Source organism: Zalophus californianus, chromosome 1 (assembly GCF_009762305.2).
Source record: "Zalophus californianus isolate mZalCal1 chromosome 1, mZalCal1.pri.v2, whole genome shotgun sequence".
In the NCBI taxonomy this organism is placed as follows: domain Eukaryota; kingdom Metazoa; phylum Chordata; class Mammalia; order Carnivora; family Otariidae; genus Zalophus; species Zalophus californianus.
The window spans coordinates 86,572,498-86,591,003 of record NC_045595.1 but is presented as its reverse complement, the minus strand read 5'-3'; the positions used below and the strand labels follow the sequence as shown (position 1 = coordinate 86,591,003).

At 45.2% G+C, this 18,506-nt stretch overlaps 3 protein-coding genes across 10 annotated transcripts in view; 1 reads left to right on the top strand and 2 right to left on the bottom strand.

Annotated features, from left to right (window-relative positions):
- METTL6 (methyltransferase like 6) overlaps positions 1-1,960 on the bottom strand; it is a 31,750-nt gene extending 29,790 nt beyond the window's left edge. For 3 of the 8 annotated variants that reach the window (XR_003517825.2, XR_003517826.2, XM_027581760.2), the window contains exon 1: positions 846-998. The gene's annotated coding sequence lies outside the window, so the exon portion shown is untranslated. Of the gene's footprint in view, positions 1-539; positions 999-1,653 lie in introns of those variants that run through there. The other 5 variants (XR_004819667.1, XR_003517827.2, XR_004819666.1 and 2 more) reach the window with 5 other exon arrangements.
- On the top strand, positions 493-15,487 carry EAF1 (ELL associated factor 1). Its single transcript, XM_027581869.2, has 7 exons — positions 493-504; positions 858-1,338; positions 3,249-3,343; positions 5,192-5,328; positions 7,188-7,378; positions 9,088-9,321; positions 12,081-15,487. The coding sequence occupies exons 1-7, from the start codon at positions 493-495 to the stop codon at positions 12,125-12,127; spliced, it is 1,197 nt and encodes a 398-aa protein (XP_027437670.1). The 3' UTR covers positions 12,128-15,487.
- Positions 14,568-18,506, bottom strand: part of COLQ (collagen like tail subunit of asymmetric acetylcholinesterase) — an 83,088-nt gene continuing 79,149 nt past the window's right edge. The window contains exon 17 of the mRNA XM_027581753.1: positions 14,568-14,635. Within this exon, the coding sequence (XP_027437554.1) occupies positions 14,629-14,635 (7 nt within the window). The 3' untranslated portion in view covers positions 14,568-14,628. The remainder of the gene's footprint in view (positions 14,636-18,506) is intronic.

Sequence of the window (18,506 nt, the reverse complement as noted above, 5' to 3'; positions counted from 1 at the left end):
ATTTGATAGAGTGGGGGTGGGGGCGGGAAGTGGTCAGAGGGAGAAGCAGGCTCCCTGACGCCAGACATGGGACTCCATCCTGGAACTCCAGGATCGTGACGCAAGCCGAAGGCAGTCGCTTAACCAAATGAGCCACCCAGGCGCCCTAGAACAGTTTTTAAGACGCTGGGTTAGTGGTTCTAGAACAGTTCTTTCACCAAACAGTTCAATTCACCATTTACTAGACGCTGACTCTACACAAAACCCGGCCCACTACACAAGAGGTCGGTCACAAAGACCAAGACATAGTCCCTACCTTCAGAAGGCTTGCTTACATTCAGTGGCCAGCACTCTCACGCACCAAACTCTAGTTCAAACCAGAACAAGTCAACTATTATATCGGTTTAGTTCAGAAAAAGGACGCGCCCAAGAATTGACTGAGAAAACACATCAATTTTCAGGGCCTGTGAAAGGGGCGACTTATGACAATCACGAGAACTCCTTGAACTGGCGATGGGTGGTCAAGTGGAGTCATCGTTTCCCAAGGATCAGAGACTCACTTTGAGGGGGGAGAGATTAGGAGCTAAGCCCTGCGGCCCGAGTCTCTGATCGCACTCGCAAGAAGCTGTCTCACGAACCAGAAGGGGCGTCTCATTCCAGGGGCTGAGGCTCTTGCTTCTCCATTAACGCGTGAAGGAGAAGAGGCTAATGACGCGCAGGGCAGGATCCGTCGCGCTCAGGGCGCTCGGGAGAAACTAGGCGCCCCGGCCGCCAGGGTCTGCGGAGAGCCGGCCATACTGGCTCTCGGGCCCCTGTTCATCCAGTTCGCCGCGCTCGGGCTCACCGTCATCAGTTCTTACATTCACCTGGACGGGTAGGGCCGGACGCACTCAACCCTCAGCCCGGCCCCGGCCTCGGAAGCCGAGTCGGAGAGCCGCCGCGCGGGGACACACTCGCCTCGAGGACCTCTCCCGGCGGAATCCTTTGCCATAGCACCGCCCCCGCCATTTCCGCCACGAACTGAGAGGTCCCTCCCCGACGCCGGAAGTCCCGGGGCCCTGCTTCCGCGCAGTCCTCCCCAACCCCGCCGCGGAGAAGAGGATCTGCTTCCGGCCCCGGGTGGCCGCCGGCTGGGCTCGCGGTGCGCTCCGGAGCGCTGTCCAGGGAGCGTCGTTCCCCCGGACGCTGGCGCGGGAAGCCGGGGCCGCGGCCGCGCCAGGAGAGTGCTGGTCCGGGCGCGAGGCTCGTGCGGGGCCATGAACGGGACCGCGAACCCGCTGCTGGACCGCGAGGAGCATTGCTTGCGGCTCGGGGAGAGCTTCGAGAAGCGGCCACGGGCCTCTTTCCACACCATTCGCTGTAAGCCAGAGCTTCCCTCTGTTCCCTTCGGCCGCTGCGCCCTCCTCTTGCCAGCCCGACTCCTTCCTCTTCCCGCGGCCCTCCAAAGCCCAGGAACCCCTGCCTACGTCAGCTCCCTTCTCTCTTACCCCAAGATCCTCCCGGGACCTCGATCTCCGCCTCCCCCCCCCCCCCACCTTCCAGCTCACTCCCAAACCAAACCTTTCGCCACTCCCAGCTATTCTTCTGTCTTGTGATCCCACATACTTCTTCCGAAGGCTCTTGGCCCCTTTCTTTTTCGTCCGCCCACCCAGCCCTTCCTCATGCGAAACTTACCCCTCTTTATTACCGAAAGGCTGTGACCCCACGTCAGACTCCAGTTCTCCGTCTAATCCATCCCCCTTTCTGACGACCCTACAGGGTCCTCCACGTTTGAAGGACTCTTCCCGTTTGCTCAGGAGTCTCATCGACTCCCTCCTCTTCTCCCCTGTCTTCCTTAGTCTTCTTTCCTCGTTCGTCTTTGTTGTGGTCACCCTGAGTTTGCGCTGCATCCCCTCGGCAGCCAAAGAATCCTCATCCTCTGTGCGTTCCATCAGTCTTACCCCTCCGGCTTTCCGTGCCTCGTTTGACTCTGCTGTCTTTTGAGGTCACCTGTACAACCCAGACTTTAACTCAGTCCCAAGTCTCATGTGCGTGAAGAATAAAATTAGAATTCGTGAGCCTGGAATAAGTTAAAGCTTGAGCTATGTTTGGAAGCAGAGGAGAGGAGGCATAATGGCCAAATAGTCATTATGCTGGACCTTCCTTTTCTACGTGATTACAGACTCTGTTGAGGGAGGGCACGTCCACTCTATGTCCTGGGTAAAGTTTTGGCTGTTCAGAATGGGCTGACTGAACATCCCTGTGTGATTCACAAGCTCCTGGTTTCCCGTCTTGGTAGTACTAATGCTGGTTGAGACTTGTTTTTGTCGAAGGAGCTAATAAATGTGACTCAACACATTGGAAGAGGGCGTGTTAGATAATGAAGTTCCATCTTTCTGTTGTCACTTGCCATACCATTACTATGTCTCCTACTGAGAGCAGATTGGCTCTTTCAGGGGGAGGATATTGGGAATTTGATAAGAGCATCATTTCCTGAGTAGTTTCCTAAGTTGATGGTTTCGTAGTGTGAAGGGCAGTGTGGAATTTGGGACGCTTCACATAGGCACCTGACCTGCAGTTTGAGGCCAGCGTATGTCAGAATGGAGTAAGATGGCTGTTCATGTTGTACTTCAGCAGCAGTTGAGAGATAATGGGCAGGATTAACCTATGGAGGTACAGTTCAACCATCTGCTCTGTACTTTCACAAGAGTATTTTTGTTAAAGCTATAGAACTTGAGTGTGGCAAATCCTAATTTTGAGTTTCTGTGCAAAATGAAATCAGCTTATGTAGTACCATGGCCCTTCATGTTTCATATAGGGTTTAACAATCACAGAATCTTCTTAATATGCTCTGTTGCTTTTGATCCGGTCCACAAGAACCCTGATAAAACACCTTACGGATTATAAGGCATTAATTTTCATCTGTCACTTGGGAGAAGGGAGCATCTTTGCTTAATGAAATGGTATATGAGTTCTAGCTTTTTTATTCTTCAAAATAATCCAGTGGGGATGGGAGGAAAAGTATGTGGGAGGTATAGATAAAACAAGATTGTCCCTGAGTTGGTAATTATTGAGGTTGGGTGATAGTACACAGGGGCTCATTGTACTGTTCTCTTTGTTTTTGTATATGCAGGGTTTTCCACAATGAAATAGTTTTTTTTTTTTAATTCTAAATTTGTATTTTCCATTTATCTGGAGTAACAAAAAAATTTAAATTTTTAAATAAGAATGCCCAGGAGGCTTAGTATAAGTAACATGGTGGATAAATGCTCTTTTGCTTTTCCCTTTAGATGACTTTAAGCCAGCATCTATAGATACTTCTTGTGAAGGAGAGCTTCAGGTTGGCAAAGGAGATGAAGTCACAATTACACTGCCACATATCCCTGTAAGTTTATGCACTGTGGAATCGCAGTGAATCCTCATATTCTATTTATTGCCATTTGAATTTCCTACTGTTTAAAAACCTCTAGATTTCTAAAGTTCCAGCGTAAGGGAAAAAGGAATTGGGGGGGGTAGGTTGGAATTCATGCTTCCCAGGTGCTTGAGTAAAAATGATTCTTGGCCATTTTCCCCAAGCTCCCTTTTCTCCCGTTTGCTACAAAGTAGACAATGTTCTTATCTGGATACCTAGCCGCTCTTTTAGATCTGCATAGCTTTTTTTTTTTTTCCAAAGAGCAAAGCCCTAGATGAAGTGTTGATTTATAGTAACAGCTGTTTAGGAGTGTGGCACAGGCAAGGCATGAGTTAAGGCAGGCAGGAGCAGGATTGACATATTTTATCCATCTGGCAAAAGGTGAAGTGTAGGCTGAAAGTTTCAAGCAAGAACCAGAGGATCAGAGCAGTCAGCTAATTTAGAGATGAGGAACCCAGATAAAAGCTAAATTGAGATCCCTTGCAGAGAGATATTTTTGAAGCTTTGCCCAAGGCAACACTGTAATCAGAAAGCTTAAAGGATCAAACAAAGCGCTCTTAATGAACATGTGTCATTGCATGTCACAGTCCTGTGCTGGAACATAATAAGGTCTTGGTAACCAGTGATAGAATGAAAAGGTTCTGGACAAGAAGCTTCACGTTGAGGAACAATTACTTGTCTGCCAGCTCCAACTGCTATTTCATTACTTGTTGCCTTTGGCAGGTTACATCATCTCCCTTTGGATCTTCATTTGCCAAATGTAAAATGAAGGGGTTAGATAAATGGTTTCTAAGTTCCCTTCCAACTCTTTACGTTTTTACCCTATGAACAGGGAGTCAAAGAACCAAGCAGTTTTTGATTCTATACAAGGGATTAAATCCTATACTTGTCAAATACTAATTTTTATTTATTTATTTATGTCAAATATTAATTGAGCACCTACTGTGTGCTGGCCCATTACTAAGCACTGAGAATACAATCTTAAGCAACACAAGCATATTTCTTGCCCTTGGTCTGGAATTAAATAAATATAAAAAACAGCATTTTAGAAAATCAGGGAAGGCTTCTTTAAGGAAGTGACCTTTGAGCAGATTTGAAGGTTGAGTAATTGAACAAGAAGGGACAGGATGTTGCAGGCAGAAAGAAGCCTTGGTAAAGCCCTGCAAGAAAGAGCTTGAGAACCTGAGAGGCCAGCCACCTTCTGCTCTGGATTCCGCAGAGCCGAGGGCTGAGAGGTACAGGGTGAGGCAGAAGGGCCAGGTGTCTGGTTTAAAGATTTTATGCTTTGGTCTCAGAGCAGCAGGGTAGCAGTTGAAGGGCTTAGGCAGATGAAGTGGCATTGATGTACTTACTCTGAGCCAAGCAGAATAATGAGCTGCCCTTAGAGAATGCTGTGTTGGTTGCTTGGCCTGAGGGGAAGCCCTGGACTCTGAACTTACAAGGAAATACCGCGATCACTTACTGGTTTTACTTTCATAGTGAAAGTTCTACTCAGTATAATACTGAGTAATGGCTAATTATTTTTATCAGTTCACACCTTGCCATTATTTCTAAGGACTCAAAAAGGTACAGTAATTTTGCAAATTTGTGTTACCTTTCTCTATTACTGAGAAGCAGTTGCACAGTTACAGATTCTTGCTATATTATTTCCCCTTTCTTTTTGCCTAGGAAGCCAGAGGAATTAAAATAGAAATCTGTTTATTCTGTTCTATTTGAGTAGCTCTGATAAAAGATTTGATGAGATAGTTATTTGTAAGTTCAATTTTGATATTCATAACTGGTGTGTCTAGTTTGATTGTCTTCTACTTTTGTGGAATTTAGGGATCTACACCACCAATGACTGTGTTCAAGGGGAACAAACGACCTTATCAGAAAGACTGTGTACTTATCATTAATCACGACACTGGTGAATATGTGCTGGAGAAACTCAGTAGCAGCATTCAGGTCAAGAAAACAAGGTATGTGAATAAGCAGGTGCAGATTGATACAGGGTTTCTATATCTTTGCATTATCTATCTGTTTATTTTATGAGGAGGTGAGCATCTGGGTACTCAGTGTCCTATCGGTAATCTCAACAGCTCTACCTCTGTCTTCTTGACAAGTCAGTAAAATACCGCTTCCTCAAAGGCAATAAAAAGAAATAATGCTTTTAAGACCTGAAACATGGAAGCCACTGGGGAAGAGGATGTACTTTACAATTAAATCCATTTTATTAATCCCATGATTGCTGATATAATACCACCTAACGGAATAAGACTTAAACTCATAGGTTTGTAATTATGAAAGAATCATTGACTGATATATATTCTTTATTAGATTGAAAACATTAATTTTTCACAAGATGCATTTGAGGTATTTAGACTACCAAAATAAAGTTTTGCCTATTTTTTTTTAAATAGTGAGCTCTTTTAATACTTAATTCAGCAGGTATTACATGTCTAATATGAGGCCAATTAGATTTTAAAGTCAAAATTTATTCCATAAATAGAAGCAACCCAGTGGTTCTGTTTTTCACATTGTGATACAGCAATTATTTTAGTATAGTCATGAACTCTTAGAGTGTTACAGACTGATTAATGTTTTTCTGTTTATGCTTTCTCAAGCCATTTTTCTGTACTCATTCCACAAAAAATCAAAGTAGCTACCGTTTATTGGGTTACCATGTGCTGAACACTGCCAAATGCTTTCATGCATTATCCTACCTAACTTGACACATAACTTTTAGAAAGGTGCTATTGTTATCCTTTAAAAAAAAGCGCACAGATGAAGAGACTGATTACTAGTGAGCTTGTGACTTCACTGGAGGCCAGCACCACAGCTGAGCCCTACCCTGGGGGTGCGCTTCCAAGTTCCTGCTCCTCTCCCGCCTGGGAGATATTTGTGTTAATTACCTCCCCGAACCAGTGAACCAGTGCCACCGTTACCCCAACAGCTGATGGTTGTGGGCGTGTCTCTCACCATTCAGTGTCATCTTTGGACTAGCAGCATTTTATCACTTGGATGCTTTTTTATTTTTTAATTTAATTTTATTTTTTAAAGCTTTTCTTCATTAGCAAGAGAGAGCACAAGCAGGGGGAGGAGCAGAGGGAGAGAGAAGCAGACTCCCCGCTGGCCCTGCTCCACCCCAGGACCCTGAGCCACCCAGGTGCCCTTTGGATGCTTTTTTAAAGTGCAGAATTTCAGGACGTGCTAAGTCAGAATCTGCATTTTAATGAGCTCCTCAGGTGATTTGTGTGCACAACAAAGTTGAAAAGCCCAAAGTTTGCTGGGCTAGTCCATTTATAAAAGGAATTGTTAATGAATAGAATGTTCTCAGTTTGGGGTGGAATGCTTTGCTTGTCTGCCCGCAAGAGCTGGCTCATGACAAGATGAGCAAGCAGTAATAGAGCGTGCAAAAATCTGCAAACTAGCCAGTATTTCAAGAGCTGGTTTTACTTAGTAACTCATACACTTGTGACTATAACTTTATATTGTACACAGGTCAAATAAATAACTCTGTGGTCTCCTAGTAAAAAGGGTTCTCATAATCGCATTGTGTCCTGCATACTGGTTTTACCTGCTTGCTATAAAACGTGAGCTCCATGAGCACAGCAAGTCTGTTTCGTTCATCTCTGTATCTCTGGTGCAGAGTGAAGTACTGGAATGCAATAGGCAGGTGTTGAGTGAGTAGCTCATGTGATAAAATTACAAACATCAGTATTTTGAAGTAGTCTTTAAAGAGCACAGGGTGGTGCAGAGACCTGTGGGTACTTGGTCCCCTGAACAGATGTGAGAATTCTTTTTGCCTCTCCAGCTTAATGTCCACATCTCATTTCAGAGCCGAGGGGAGCAGTAAAATCCAAGCTCGAATGGAACAGCAACCCACTCGTCCCCCACAGCCATCACAGCCACCACCTCCTCCACCACCTATGCCATTCCGAGCTCCAACAAAGCCTCCAGTTGGACCCAAAACTTCTCCCTTGAAAGATAACCCCTCACCTGAACCCCAGCTGGATGACATCAAAAGAGGTAGGCAGCATTTTCTGGAACACGGTAGCAGCTTGGAGTGGGATGTTGGTGTTTTTGTGGCGATCACATGACGGCACAGGCATTTTCTGCCGTTGAAAAACATTTCTGCAGAGTTCACCATTCCAGAGGTGATGCGGGTGGGGGCTGTTGCCATGTGCCTCATTGGACAGGGGGGCCCAGGAACAGTGACTGGAGTGGTGGCCATCTTTGCAGCTTTCTGCTTGGAGGCCCCGGATATTAAACAAGCATGACTGCCATCCAAAGGTCTATACGACACTCTTCTAAGGCTTTGGGAGAAGAGAATTCCAAGGTGTCGGGGTGAAAACCAGATGTGTCAATGTTAGTATAGTATCTAGGTCAGAAGAACATCTAAAATACCAGGACCAATATATCCAGGACCATATCCAGGACCAATGCTTTGTACTAACACAAAGCGTGTGAACACGAAAGTGCCATGGGGACCTGGAAATGGACACGGCCTAGAAAGACCTAGAGGTCTGATCAGGCTCTCTCCAATATAGACCCGAGGCCAGGATCACCTTGACTTTCTCCCCGTACAGTGAGGGGGTGGTTTTAGTTGTCCAGACTCTTAGAAAGTTATGAGGGTAAGTGTCGTATTTCAGATTTCTAAAGTTCTATGAAACAAAAGTAAATCTGTAACAGTGGTAGATAGGGAAAGATAAAGAGTTGTCCTTGGGAAATTTGCCTTTTCTACCTTATAGAAGTGTGCTCTTTTAGTAAACAGAATCATTCTCTGCACAGTGCACATTTGTTAAACCTCCTGTTTTTGTTTTCCTCATGGATATTCGAATGCTGTTTATTAAAGTTTTCACTTTAGTTGAACAGGAACTGGACCATGAGTGGTTAGTTATTGCCAGTTATGCTTAAAGGAACCATACTTGTTTAAAACCGCGTGGTATGTTTGGACAGGAAAATCTGGCATCTTAATGTATCCTCTGATGTATCCTTAATGTACTCAGTGACTTGGAAAGGTTAGGAAAACATGTTTTTCCTTCCCTGCTGTTCATCTGTAGAAAATGTAGTACCTGACAGGCGTGGCTGCCGGTGAGCTATAGAAAGAGGGCCGAGGAAGAATGTCATTTCCCCGTTTTCCTTCAGTTACCATGGTTCCCCCTGCCTGCCTCAGTTTCTCTGTGGGACAGGAAAGCTGAAAAGGACTCGGAGGCCACCTGCTCTGGCCTTTCATTTTTGCCGTGTTTTGGAAAATTCATCGACTCCCACCTGGGTCTCACTGCTGGGTAGAGGTAGATCCAAAACAAGCATTCAGATCTTCCAGTGTCTAATCAAATATTTTTCAACCCCTTAGCATAATATTTCTCTTATTTGGTGTTTACTCCCATAATTCACAATCTTTCTTCTTTTCTTTTCCTTTCTTTTTTTTTTTTTTAAGTAGATAAGGCAGATAGACTCGATTCACTTCTTACACAGAACAGCCATTATCTAAACTGTTTTCCTTTTGGTTATTTGGGGTGAAGTTAATGTTTCTATTGTCTCTCTGAAGACAGAGTTTGATTTTGTTGGTTTTGGTTTTAGTCATTTTGTTTGTACGTTTTTAAGGAGTTAAGAAGCAGGAGTTTAAGTTATTCCTCATTGCTGTTGGTCCTGCCACTTCACTGTTTACAGCAGTTTCAGTGTGTGGCCCTGAGAGGGGCTGCTGTGCTCACCCCTGTCATGTCATTTTATCCCAGAGCTGCGAGCCGAAGTTGACATTATTGAGCAGATGAGCAGCAGCAGCGGGAGCAGTTCCTCAGAGTCGGAGAGCTCGTCAGGAAGTGACGAGGACAGCTCCAGCAGCGGCGCTGAGGACAACGGCCCGGCATCCCCCCCGCAGCCTGCACACCAGCAGCCCTACAGCAGCAGGCCGGCCGCTGCCAATGGAACCGGCCGGCCCCAGGGAAGCAACCAGCTCATGAACACGCTCAGTAAGTTTGCTCTCCCTTTCTGGCTCAGGCGGGATGGTGTGTCAGGCCAGAGATCGGGCTTCTGCTTACCTCACACCAGAAGATACTTAAGGCGTAAGAAAGGATCCTGACCAAGAAAATTTGGAGCAGAAAGGAATAAGTTGCCAAACAGTAAAAAAAAGGGAAGTATAAAACCAGAGTCTGTTCTTTCTCTTTTTTCCCCCCAGTGGCACAAATTAGGTTTTGTGAGTTCTGAAAAATGCTGAAACATGAACAGCTTGGCTCTTTGTTTTTTGCATTTACCAGGCTTTAGGGGTGCTGCCTGCCACCATCCTGCCCCTGCCTCAGGGTCTTTTTACAGGTCCCAAGAACCCAGGTCTCCAGATTGTGGTGACCCACAGCCCGCAGACTTGGGAACCCCAGCCATTAGGATATATTTGGAAACCAACTAGCCTTTGGCCAGAGGGAGAGAAAGTGGCATTGCAGTGTCTGGGTGGCTCTCAGTGCAGTTGATACTAAAGTAAAGCAGAAGAAAACAAGAGCAAAGACAAATTCCTTTGTATCGGATGTGGGGAGAGTGCTGCTTCCCTCTGCCCCTCTCTGTCCAGAATCCTAACGAATGCTCTCAGCGGGCGTGACTGCCTTTGAGGAGGCAATAGTGGGGATGCCAGCTTAGTTAACCCTACTACTGTGGACCAGGCAAGGGTAATTCTCAACGTCAGCACTAGAGACATTGTGGGCCAGGTAAATATTTGTGGGGCGGGGGGCAGTCGTGTATTGTAGGATGGCTAAGAGCATTCCTGGCCTCTCCCCACTAGGTGCCCTTCCTCTCTTCTGCCCCAGTTGTATCAACCCAGAATATCTTAAGACATTGCCAGATGTCCTCTGGGGGACAGAACCACCCCCACTGGAGAAACACTACTCAAGGCCCTGCTCTTTTCCTTGAGTGAGTTCAGCACCGTTAGGATACCGGTTAAGGACCCTGTGGGCTACCCCACACTGTGGGCCTATGTTCTGGGTATCAGGGTGTGCTCTGGTGGTGTTCTTCTCAGGTGGCTAGGGAGAGTAAGCTTCACATTGGGAGTCTGGTGTTCACAGTGGAAAAGTACCAGACAGCTACTGTGGCTTTAAGTCCGTTCCTTATTTTGTCCAGTTAATGCTAAATTATTCTTTCCTTTTAGAAAGAAAGAGCAAAAAAAAGGCACCGTGGGTGTTACCTGCCTACCAGTGCCTTAAAATCCTTTTAGCTCTTTATGGCTCCAAGTCATCCTGTTCTGCAGCTCTTCAAATAGCAAGACCTTAACTGCATATCTCATAGACAGTAAAGCACTAGGGTTATTTAAACCAGGATTGTCAACGGGAACCAACATATAAACCCTAAAATCACAGTAAATAGTGCAAATTTGCTAACCCTGATATAAAAATATATAGTCATTATAAGATCGTTTTCCTGAACAGTAACCTAGATTATATTTTCTCTTCTAAAAAATAAATAAGTGGATCAATTTGAACCTGAATCAAATCAATCATATAAGCGATTTCAAAACTAGATTTTCACCTCCATTTACACTGACCTGTTAAATGCACAGCATGTTATTGTGTAAGAGATCATGCTCAGCTTAGCTGATTGGGAGTGACCAGCGGTTGCCATGCCCGTGTAAACTTCCTTAAGTTTAGAACATTAGTTATCACATTCTTGGGTCTCAGAGCTCTTAACTCTAAAAATTATTGAGGACTCCAAAGAGCTTTTGTGTATGTGGCTTAGATCTATCAATGTTTATCATATTAGAAATTAAAAGAAATATTTAAAATATATTCAGTAATTCATTTAAAGTAACAATAATAACCATCACATGTTAACAAAAGTAACATTTTTATGAAGAACACATTTTCCAATCAGAAAATATTTAATAAGAAGAGTAACATATTTTTACAATTTTAGAATTCCCTTTAATGTCTAGCTTAGTAGAAAGCTGGATTCTACACCCACTTCTGCATTCAGTCTATTGCCGTAAGTTGTTCAGGTTGATGTAGATGAAGAAAATCTGGCATCACACAGGTGTGGAGTAGAAAAGGAAGTACCCTCCTGAAGGAGTCCCAGGGAACCCAGGGTCCTCAGAACAAACTTTGAGAAGAGCTGGCCCAGGGATTAGCAATTGGTCATGTTGTAGTTCACTTTTATGGTATCAGCTGGGGTCCTGTTATTTTTATTATCATCTGAGACTGAAATGTTGAGTACTTCTGTTCTTCACTCCTAAATTCAGCACACTAAACAAAAATCGGAGGCTTTACAAAAGCTCATTAGTTGAGTTGAGGTTTAAAGTAACATGAATCTCCTGGACAGGGATGTCCCAGAGGGGATCCTGGATGAGCATGTTCCTGGTATAAACAGTATTCGGCTTCCTTAACAGGAAGCCTAACTCCGTGTTATTTTAGCTTTTATAAAGCAATCTAATGTGGACAATTCTAGATGGTGAATCAGTTATTTATAAATTTTTTTTGCTATTTATTAAGACATTTAAAAGTTGTCTGGCCTGCTCCTCGCCTGTTCTATCCCAGTGAGCAGCATTGCTGTGCTTTGCAGCTACCAAGAGTAGCATTTCTTTAAAAATGTTGACTGCATCAGCTTTGTCACTGAGCCAAATTGATTTTCCTCCCTAATTAAGTGGAATTGGCTTGGTTTTACTATAGTGTGATAACCAAGGCAGTCAAACAAAGAATTGTGGGGAAGTCCTTTTGAAGTTGTGCACTTTTGGTGTGATTCTGTTTTCTTTTTATAGGAAATGACTTGCAGTTGAGTGAGTCTGGCAGTGACAGTGATGACTAGAGTTGGATCTTTCGAAATCAGCTTCTCATGCACAGATGTGCTGCTGGACCAGGCTGCGCTCGCACGGAGCCCCGTGCTGAGAGGGACACGCTGTGGATCAGTGACTGTGTAGGAGTTTGAGGCTATGGAGGTCTCAGACATTCAAGTCTTTAACTTAGTGGTGATGGGTGATTTTCTCGTGTAATTTTTGAACAATCTCATGTTGCAAAGTAGAACTATGGAAGAACTAACAGAATTATATTTCTATTTGGTTAACACTGTTCATAGACAACAGACCAATGTGCCCTGGTCTAGGTTACTCAAAGGCCATTATCTTTAGGGGGCCAGTGATTCCGTTTTAAACCTCAGCAGCCACCAGTTTGGCCAAGTGGTCTGCACCAGTGAAATGAAACCTGGTCTTGGAGGGGTAGGAGAGAGAGGGAAACCTCACACTGCAGTACAAAAGTATGTTAAAACCACTTTACAACTTTTGAGACAAAGTGGTAAGGAAGTTTTGTCAGACCCAACCTGATAAGCCTTTGTAGGAACCGACTTAGAGAGAGTCCTAGAGCGTCCGCCAGGCAGGACCCTGGAGCTCTGCTAGTTCAACCCCCTCATTTACAAATAAGGAAAGAGATGGCCGGTCTCCTGCCCCCAGTCCAGGCTTTCCCTGCTGCTCCCTCCCTTGAATCTCATTTATTGGAACTGGAGATTCTTAAACATGACACTGATAGTTGTACATCGGAGCTTTTATTGGATTGCAAAAGACAAAAGTGTTGGGTACTTCCGACTCAAATTCTGATCCAAAAAGTCGCTAAATACCTGAGGCTGGATGAGCAGGTCAGACCAGCAGCCACCGCGCTGACGCGTGAGATGCAGTCAGATGGGGGCTCTTAGTTCTGTAGATCTGTGCTAAGCGTTCTTCATTCAGTGCATTTTAGTAGGGGGGGTAGGAGTGGAAGAGAGGTGTAGTGAAGGAACCTTTCCGAACAAGAGAACCAGCAGCGGGTTTTCAAAAATCCAGAATCTAGATAGGACGCAGTTCTGCAATATGAAATGAGCACATTCTTGGAGAAGGCATTTCTGTTCCTGCTTTTCTACCACTGTTCGTGCCTGACTCCCAGACCGATTTGTACTTTTGATATACAACTAGAAGAAAGTCACAAGATTGCCTTTTTGCAGTGTGCAGTTTCCAAATGAATCTGTTACAGGAAAGTGGTCACTAGTAAATGTTCCATATTTAGGGAATGTGTGATAAATCATCCCATGATTAGTATGGAGTAGCCCATTTCTGTAATTTGAATGAATACAGTTTGAAGGTCCTGAGAAATTTCCATTTACTTTGGTTCAGTGGGTATCACAAACATTAAAATTGATTTTCCTTCCTTGGGTTCCTCCACTCAAAGATGGCCTCTGCATCCCCTGCTTAGTGGATGGAAGCCGTCTGGACCTGGAAAGGAATGAGATGATTCACGGTGGGGGCTTTGGTGAGAGTCGCACCTTACAGAGCCACCTGTTTGATGCGCACAGGGGCTCCGGTGAGCTGGAGATGGGGGCCCAGCGCCGTCATCCCGTGGCGTACTCACACCACCCCACCTAGTACAGGTAACAGGCTAATACACCAGTACTCTCTGCTGGGTGCTCAGCCCATTGTGAGGATTCAGTGCGTTTAATGGCAGGTAGGAATTTATAATGAACTGATAATTGTTTTATAATTCCTTGGTAATGACAGCTCAGGGAAGGTGAAAGTCACGATTGGGAGACTTGACTTGTTATTGGATGTGGGACTTGTTTCACAACTCTTAACTTGCTCAAGCTGGGGCAGGTTCCAGGAACTTGAACTAAAAATATCTACTTAAAGCCCCCTCTCTCTTTTTTGTTCTCCCAAAGTCTTGATTTATACAGACAAGAGCTGTGGGTTTTGGCATGTTGGGTCAGGATGTCTGGCTCTATAGGAAATGCTTGCGTGTGGCACTGGGTTTGGCGAGTCGAGCTCTCTGGGCTTCAGACCCTTTCCTCTGTCACCCGTCCTACCGGACACTGCACCGTTCTCCTCTAGCCCGTTTCCAGTTTGTTCTCTGCACAAAGCCCTCGGTGGTTCCCTCCCCCGGCCCTCCAGCTTTACCCACCAGAACAAGGAATCTTCTTTTTGGAAATCAAGAATTTGGCCTCACAGACTACGTCTCATGTGTAACCTCGTGCCAGCCTCATTGGACTTGTTCTTTGTGCCTCTGTGCCTTCTCAATCCACCCCCCGCCCCCCAAGCCCCAGTCCTGACGCTCTGGAGACGCCATCCTTGTGGCCTCTTCCTCTGCTTGTTTCAGCCCACTAGAGTGCTGCGTGGACGCACTGACCTTCCTCTTGCTTGAGCTCTGGTTGATGTGACCTTCCTCTTGCTTGAGCTCTGGTTGGTGTGACCTTCCTCTTGCTTGAGCTCTGGTTGGTGTGAACTCCTTAAAAGCAGGGACTGTCATTCTCATCTCTATTCCCTGGGGTGTTCACAGGAATAGACATTCAGATGCTTATAGCCTGGTGGGGAGGAGGCAGAGAAAACCAGCCAGTGGAGTACAGAGAGTAGACATGGAAAAAACATTCCAAGCATTTGGAGACAGCTGGAAATGATCCATGCTGATTTTCATGGTTTTGAAATCTCTAACTGAATTGTTAAAATTGCCTTTTCTTTGTCCTGTATAACGTCTACCATACTGTGGGTCATTAGGCAAGGTATAAAGACTTAAATCCGCGGTACCCAAGGAGCCATGGCAAGCCACAGTAAAGATGTGATTTTGGGGAAACTTAATACAAACTAGAGATTTGTGATGATGCCACTTATTAACTACGTTATTTCTATAGCAGAATCATTTTTTTTTCTGTGTGTAGTATTAATATGTGTGTGCTTCAGTGGTGGGGAAACTTGAAAATTCCAAAATCCTTGCTATCTTTTTTGAGAGGCTGGTTAAGTAGGGTGTATGTATGGGGGGGTGTGTATGTGTGTGTGTGAGAGATGTATTTATTACATTATTTTGAAAGATAGTAGTCTGTTATGTGGATATATATTAGGTACAGCCAAACTGGATGTTTCCATTTGGCAAGGAAGGTAGGATTTCTGAAGCTCAGGCCTTAACCAGTAGTTTGGAAGACAAGACCAACTGAAGTATTATGAGATGTGTTTTTGTTGCTTCTGTCCTATCTGTCTTGGATTCATTGTCTTACTCTTTAATTATTTTTAAAATCTTGTGCCTAAAAGTTTATTTTGCATAATTATGAAGTAGATGTGCATGTTTACATTTATGTAAAATATTTGCTGTGTAAAGTTTTTTTTGGTTTATTCTCTTAAAGATCACTATATTTAAGTAAAAAAAAAAAAAGGTCAGCAATACACTCCATGTCTTGGTGGATTTTATTTTCTTACTAGGAATCAATGAAAAATGTAGGATTCTATTAAGAATCCTTTATACTTAACCCTACTTCATCTAAATGGATTCCTTTTTAATTTGGTGTTTATGATCATTAGGATAAACACCTCAGTCTTGAAAGGTGTGAAGTTCAAAACTAAAGGTTGTTTTTAGCAAGCCAAATGGCACCTGAGGCCATTATTTGGACTGGAAAGGCAGCTTAGCTTTGAATCTGAGAACCATGCACGGGTTAAACTGAATGCCTAGACATAGCCTAGTCATTTTAGCTCACCAGATTCCTTCCACCTGCACTGCCATGCCACTCCTCCATCCATACAGACATCACAGGCTGGAAGTGATCCTGCCTCCTGCTTCCATTCCACATGCAGCAGGGCCCATATCAGCCCTGTGGTCTTGGCTCCAGGTAGTCTATAAACTTCTAGGTGGGCAGTGACCCTTTTAATTCTCTGGTGTCTTTCACCAAATGGGTGTTCCATAGATTTGGATTGACTACAATTACACATTAAGAGAACTAGGCTAGGGGCGCCTGGGTGGCTCAGTCGTTAAGCGTCTGCCTTCGGCTCAGGTCATGATCCTGGGGTCCTGGGATCGAGCCCCACATGGGGCTCCCTGCTCTGCAGGGAGCCTGCTTCTCCCTCTCCCTCTGCTGCTCCCCCTGCTTGTGCTTGCTCTCTCTCAAATAAAATCTTTTAAAAAAGAGAGAGAGAAAGAACTAGGCTGCTTATTTTGCAACTGACTTCCGTTTCCTCAGGTGGAAATAGGAGTTAGACTTGAACCAGGACTCTCTGGGGTAGTGGCAGTGTACATTCATCACTTAAGGGACTTTGATCCTGAGTTAACTGTTGCCTCTACAATGATATGTAACAAAGCATCCCAGTATTCAGTGGCTTAAAATAAGCATTTATTTTGCTTACAAGTCTGGATTGATGATTTAGACTGGGAGTGCCTGGACAGTCTGGTCTTGACCGGGCTCCATATGTCTGGCAGTTGACAGATTCAGCTGATCCACGATGGCCTTGGCCAGTTCAGGTGGGCTCCATGTGTCTTATCCTCTAGCAGCCTAGCGTAGGCATATTGTCATGGCAGAGGCAGAAGTGCCAGATTGAGAGAGAAAACACCACTGCCTCTGTCACAATTGCTAACGTGTCATTGGCCAAAGCAAGTTGCAGGGTCAAGTTCAGAATCAAGGGGTGGGCAAATACAGTGCCTTCCAGCAGCTGATGGGAGGAGTTGCAAAGTACGTCAGAGAGGTGTGAGAATTAGGCGGTTATTGCAGTCAGTCTACTACCTCCACATACCCACGTACCCACCATGGTTGAGAACACTGGGCCATACAATCACTAAGGCCCCTCTCAGCCTGACTTTTCTCCTGGGCAGATAAATAAAAGTCCACGTAGGAGTTAAGGCCAATTTCTATTCATGGTTCCTGCAGAGGGCACCAAACCCAAGCCAGCGGCCCCTCTGGACTTAGCACTTTGCCCTGTTCAGAGTAGTTTGCTTCCTCTCTAAGCTTTCCAACCTAAAGCACTATTTGTTACCTATTGCTAAGGAACAAACTCCCCTAAAATTTAGTGGCTTTAAAACAACAACCATTTTATCTCCTGGAATCTGTTGGCTAGGATTAAGGATAGAGCTTGGCTGGGCAATTCTTGCGGCTTCACTGGAGGTCACTCAGTGTTCCTTTAGGTGGCAGATGGGCAGGACCAGAGAATCCAAACTGGCTTCACTCACACGTCTGGCACCACGGTGGGGACGGCTGGAAGCAGGTTCATTTGGGACTGTCAAGCACAGCCTCTCTGACATGGCAGTCTCTAGGTAGTTGGTCTTCCTACATGATGGCTGCTTTCCCCTAGAATGAGTGTCCCAAGAAGCTGCTTGGCCATAGATGACCTAGCCTGGGACGTCACACAGCATCACATCCACAGTATTCTATTGGTCTGAGCCATCAAAAGCCGACCTAGATTCAAGAGGAAGGGACAAAGACCCTACCTCCTTAATGGAAGAGTATAAAAAAAGCCATCTACCCAAAGTCCTCCTCTCCCCCAGTGTATTTGGTCTCAGATGAGACATTTCCCCAGAGTAGTGGCTCTTAAAACGTGGTCCCTGGGCCCAGCACCATCAGGACCTTGTTAGAACTAGAAATTACCAAGTCCCACCCTGCTGAATCGGAAACTCTGAAGTGGGTCCCAGTAATCTGTTTTGACAAGCCTTCAGGTCATCCTTATAAACCCTAAAGCTTTAAATCTCTGTCCTAAGAAGACAGTCTCCTGTGATGGGCCTCAAGTGATGATCCATGACTAGGGACGACTGCCTTCAATTTCCCGTGCTAGGTGGTGGGTGGACAATAACCTGGAGTAGCACGTGCAGTGGCGTGCGGTGCTCTGTATGAGTCAGAACATCGAAACCCAAATTCCAGAAGAGGTATTGAGGGGGTGGAAGGACGGCAAGACCAAAATAATGACCAATTCTCTTGAGATACCAGCATCTTGGCAGCAGGATTTCATTATTACATGGACCCCTATTTCTTTTTGTAAAGGTAGTGGGACAAAGGGGGACAGAGGGCAGGGGAAATAGCCCATTTTTCCTTTAGGGAGGTGGTTTCTTGTTGAGCTGTCTGACTCCAAAAGTCAACTGTCCAGGGCTGCAAAGAACTGAGGCGAACCCCCAGAGAGGAAGCCCCTCTGATAAAGGCAGTGTGAGTTCTCTTCCTCTGTTCCCCTACCCCGGCGGGTAGGGGAGGGCAAGGAACTGGATGATGTGGGGTGGGGAGTCCTTAACCCATTACTCTTGTGTAATTTGCAACCTCTCAGAGTGGTTACAAATGGAGATGGAAACCACACTCCTGGAGTCTCTGGGCCCGTGGGTGGTAACTGTGGGTTGCTGAAGTATAACAGTCTCCTTGATGAACTGCCAATCTGTGAGCTCATTATTACCACACAAATGCAAGATCGGAATTCCACTGAAATTGGTTCACTCCACTACAG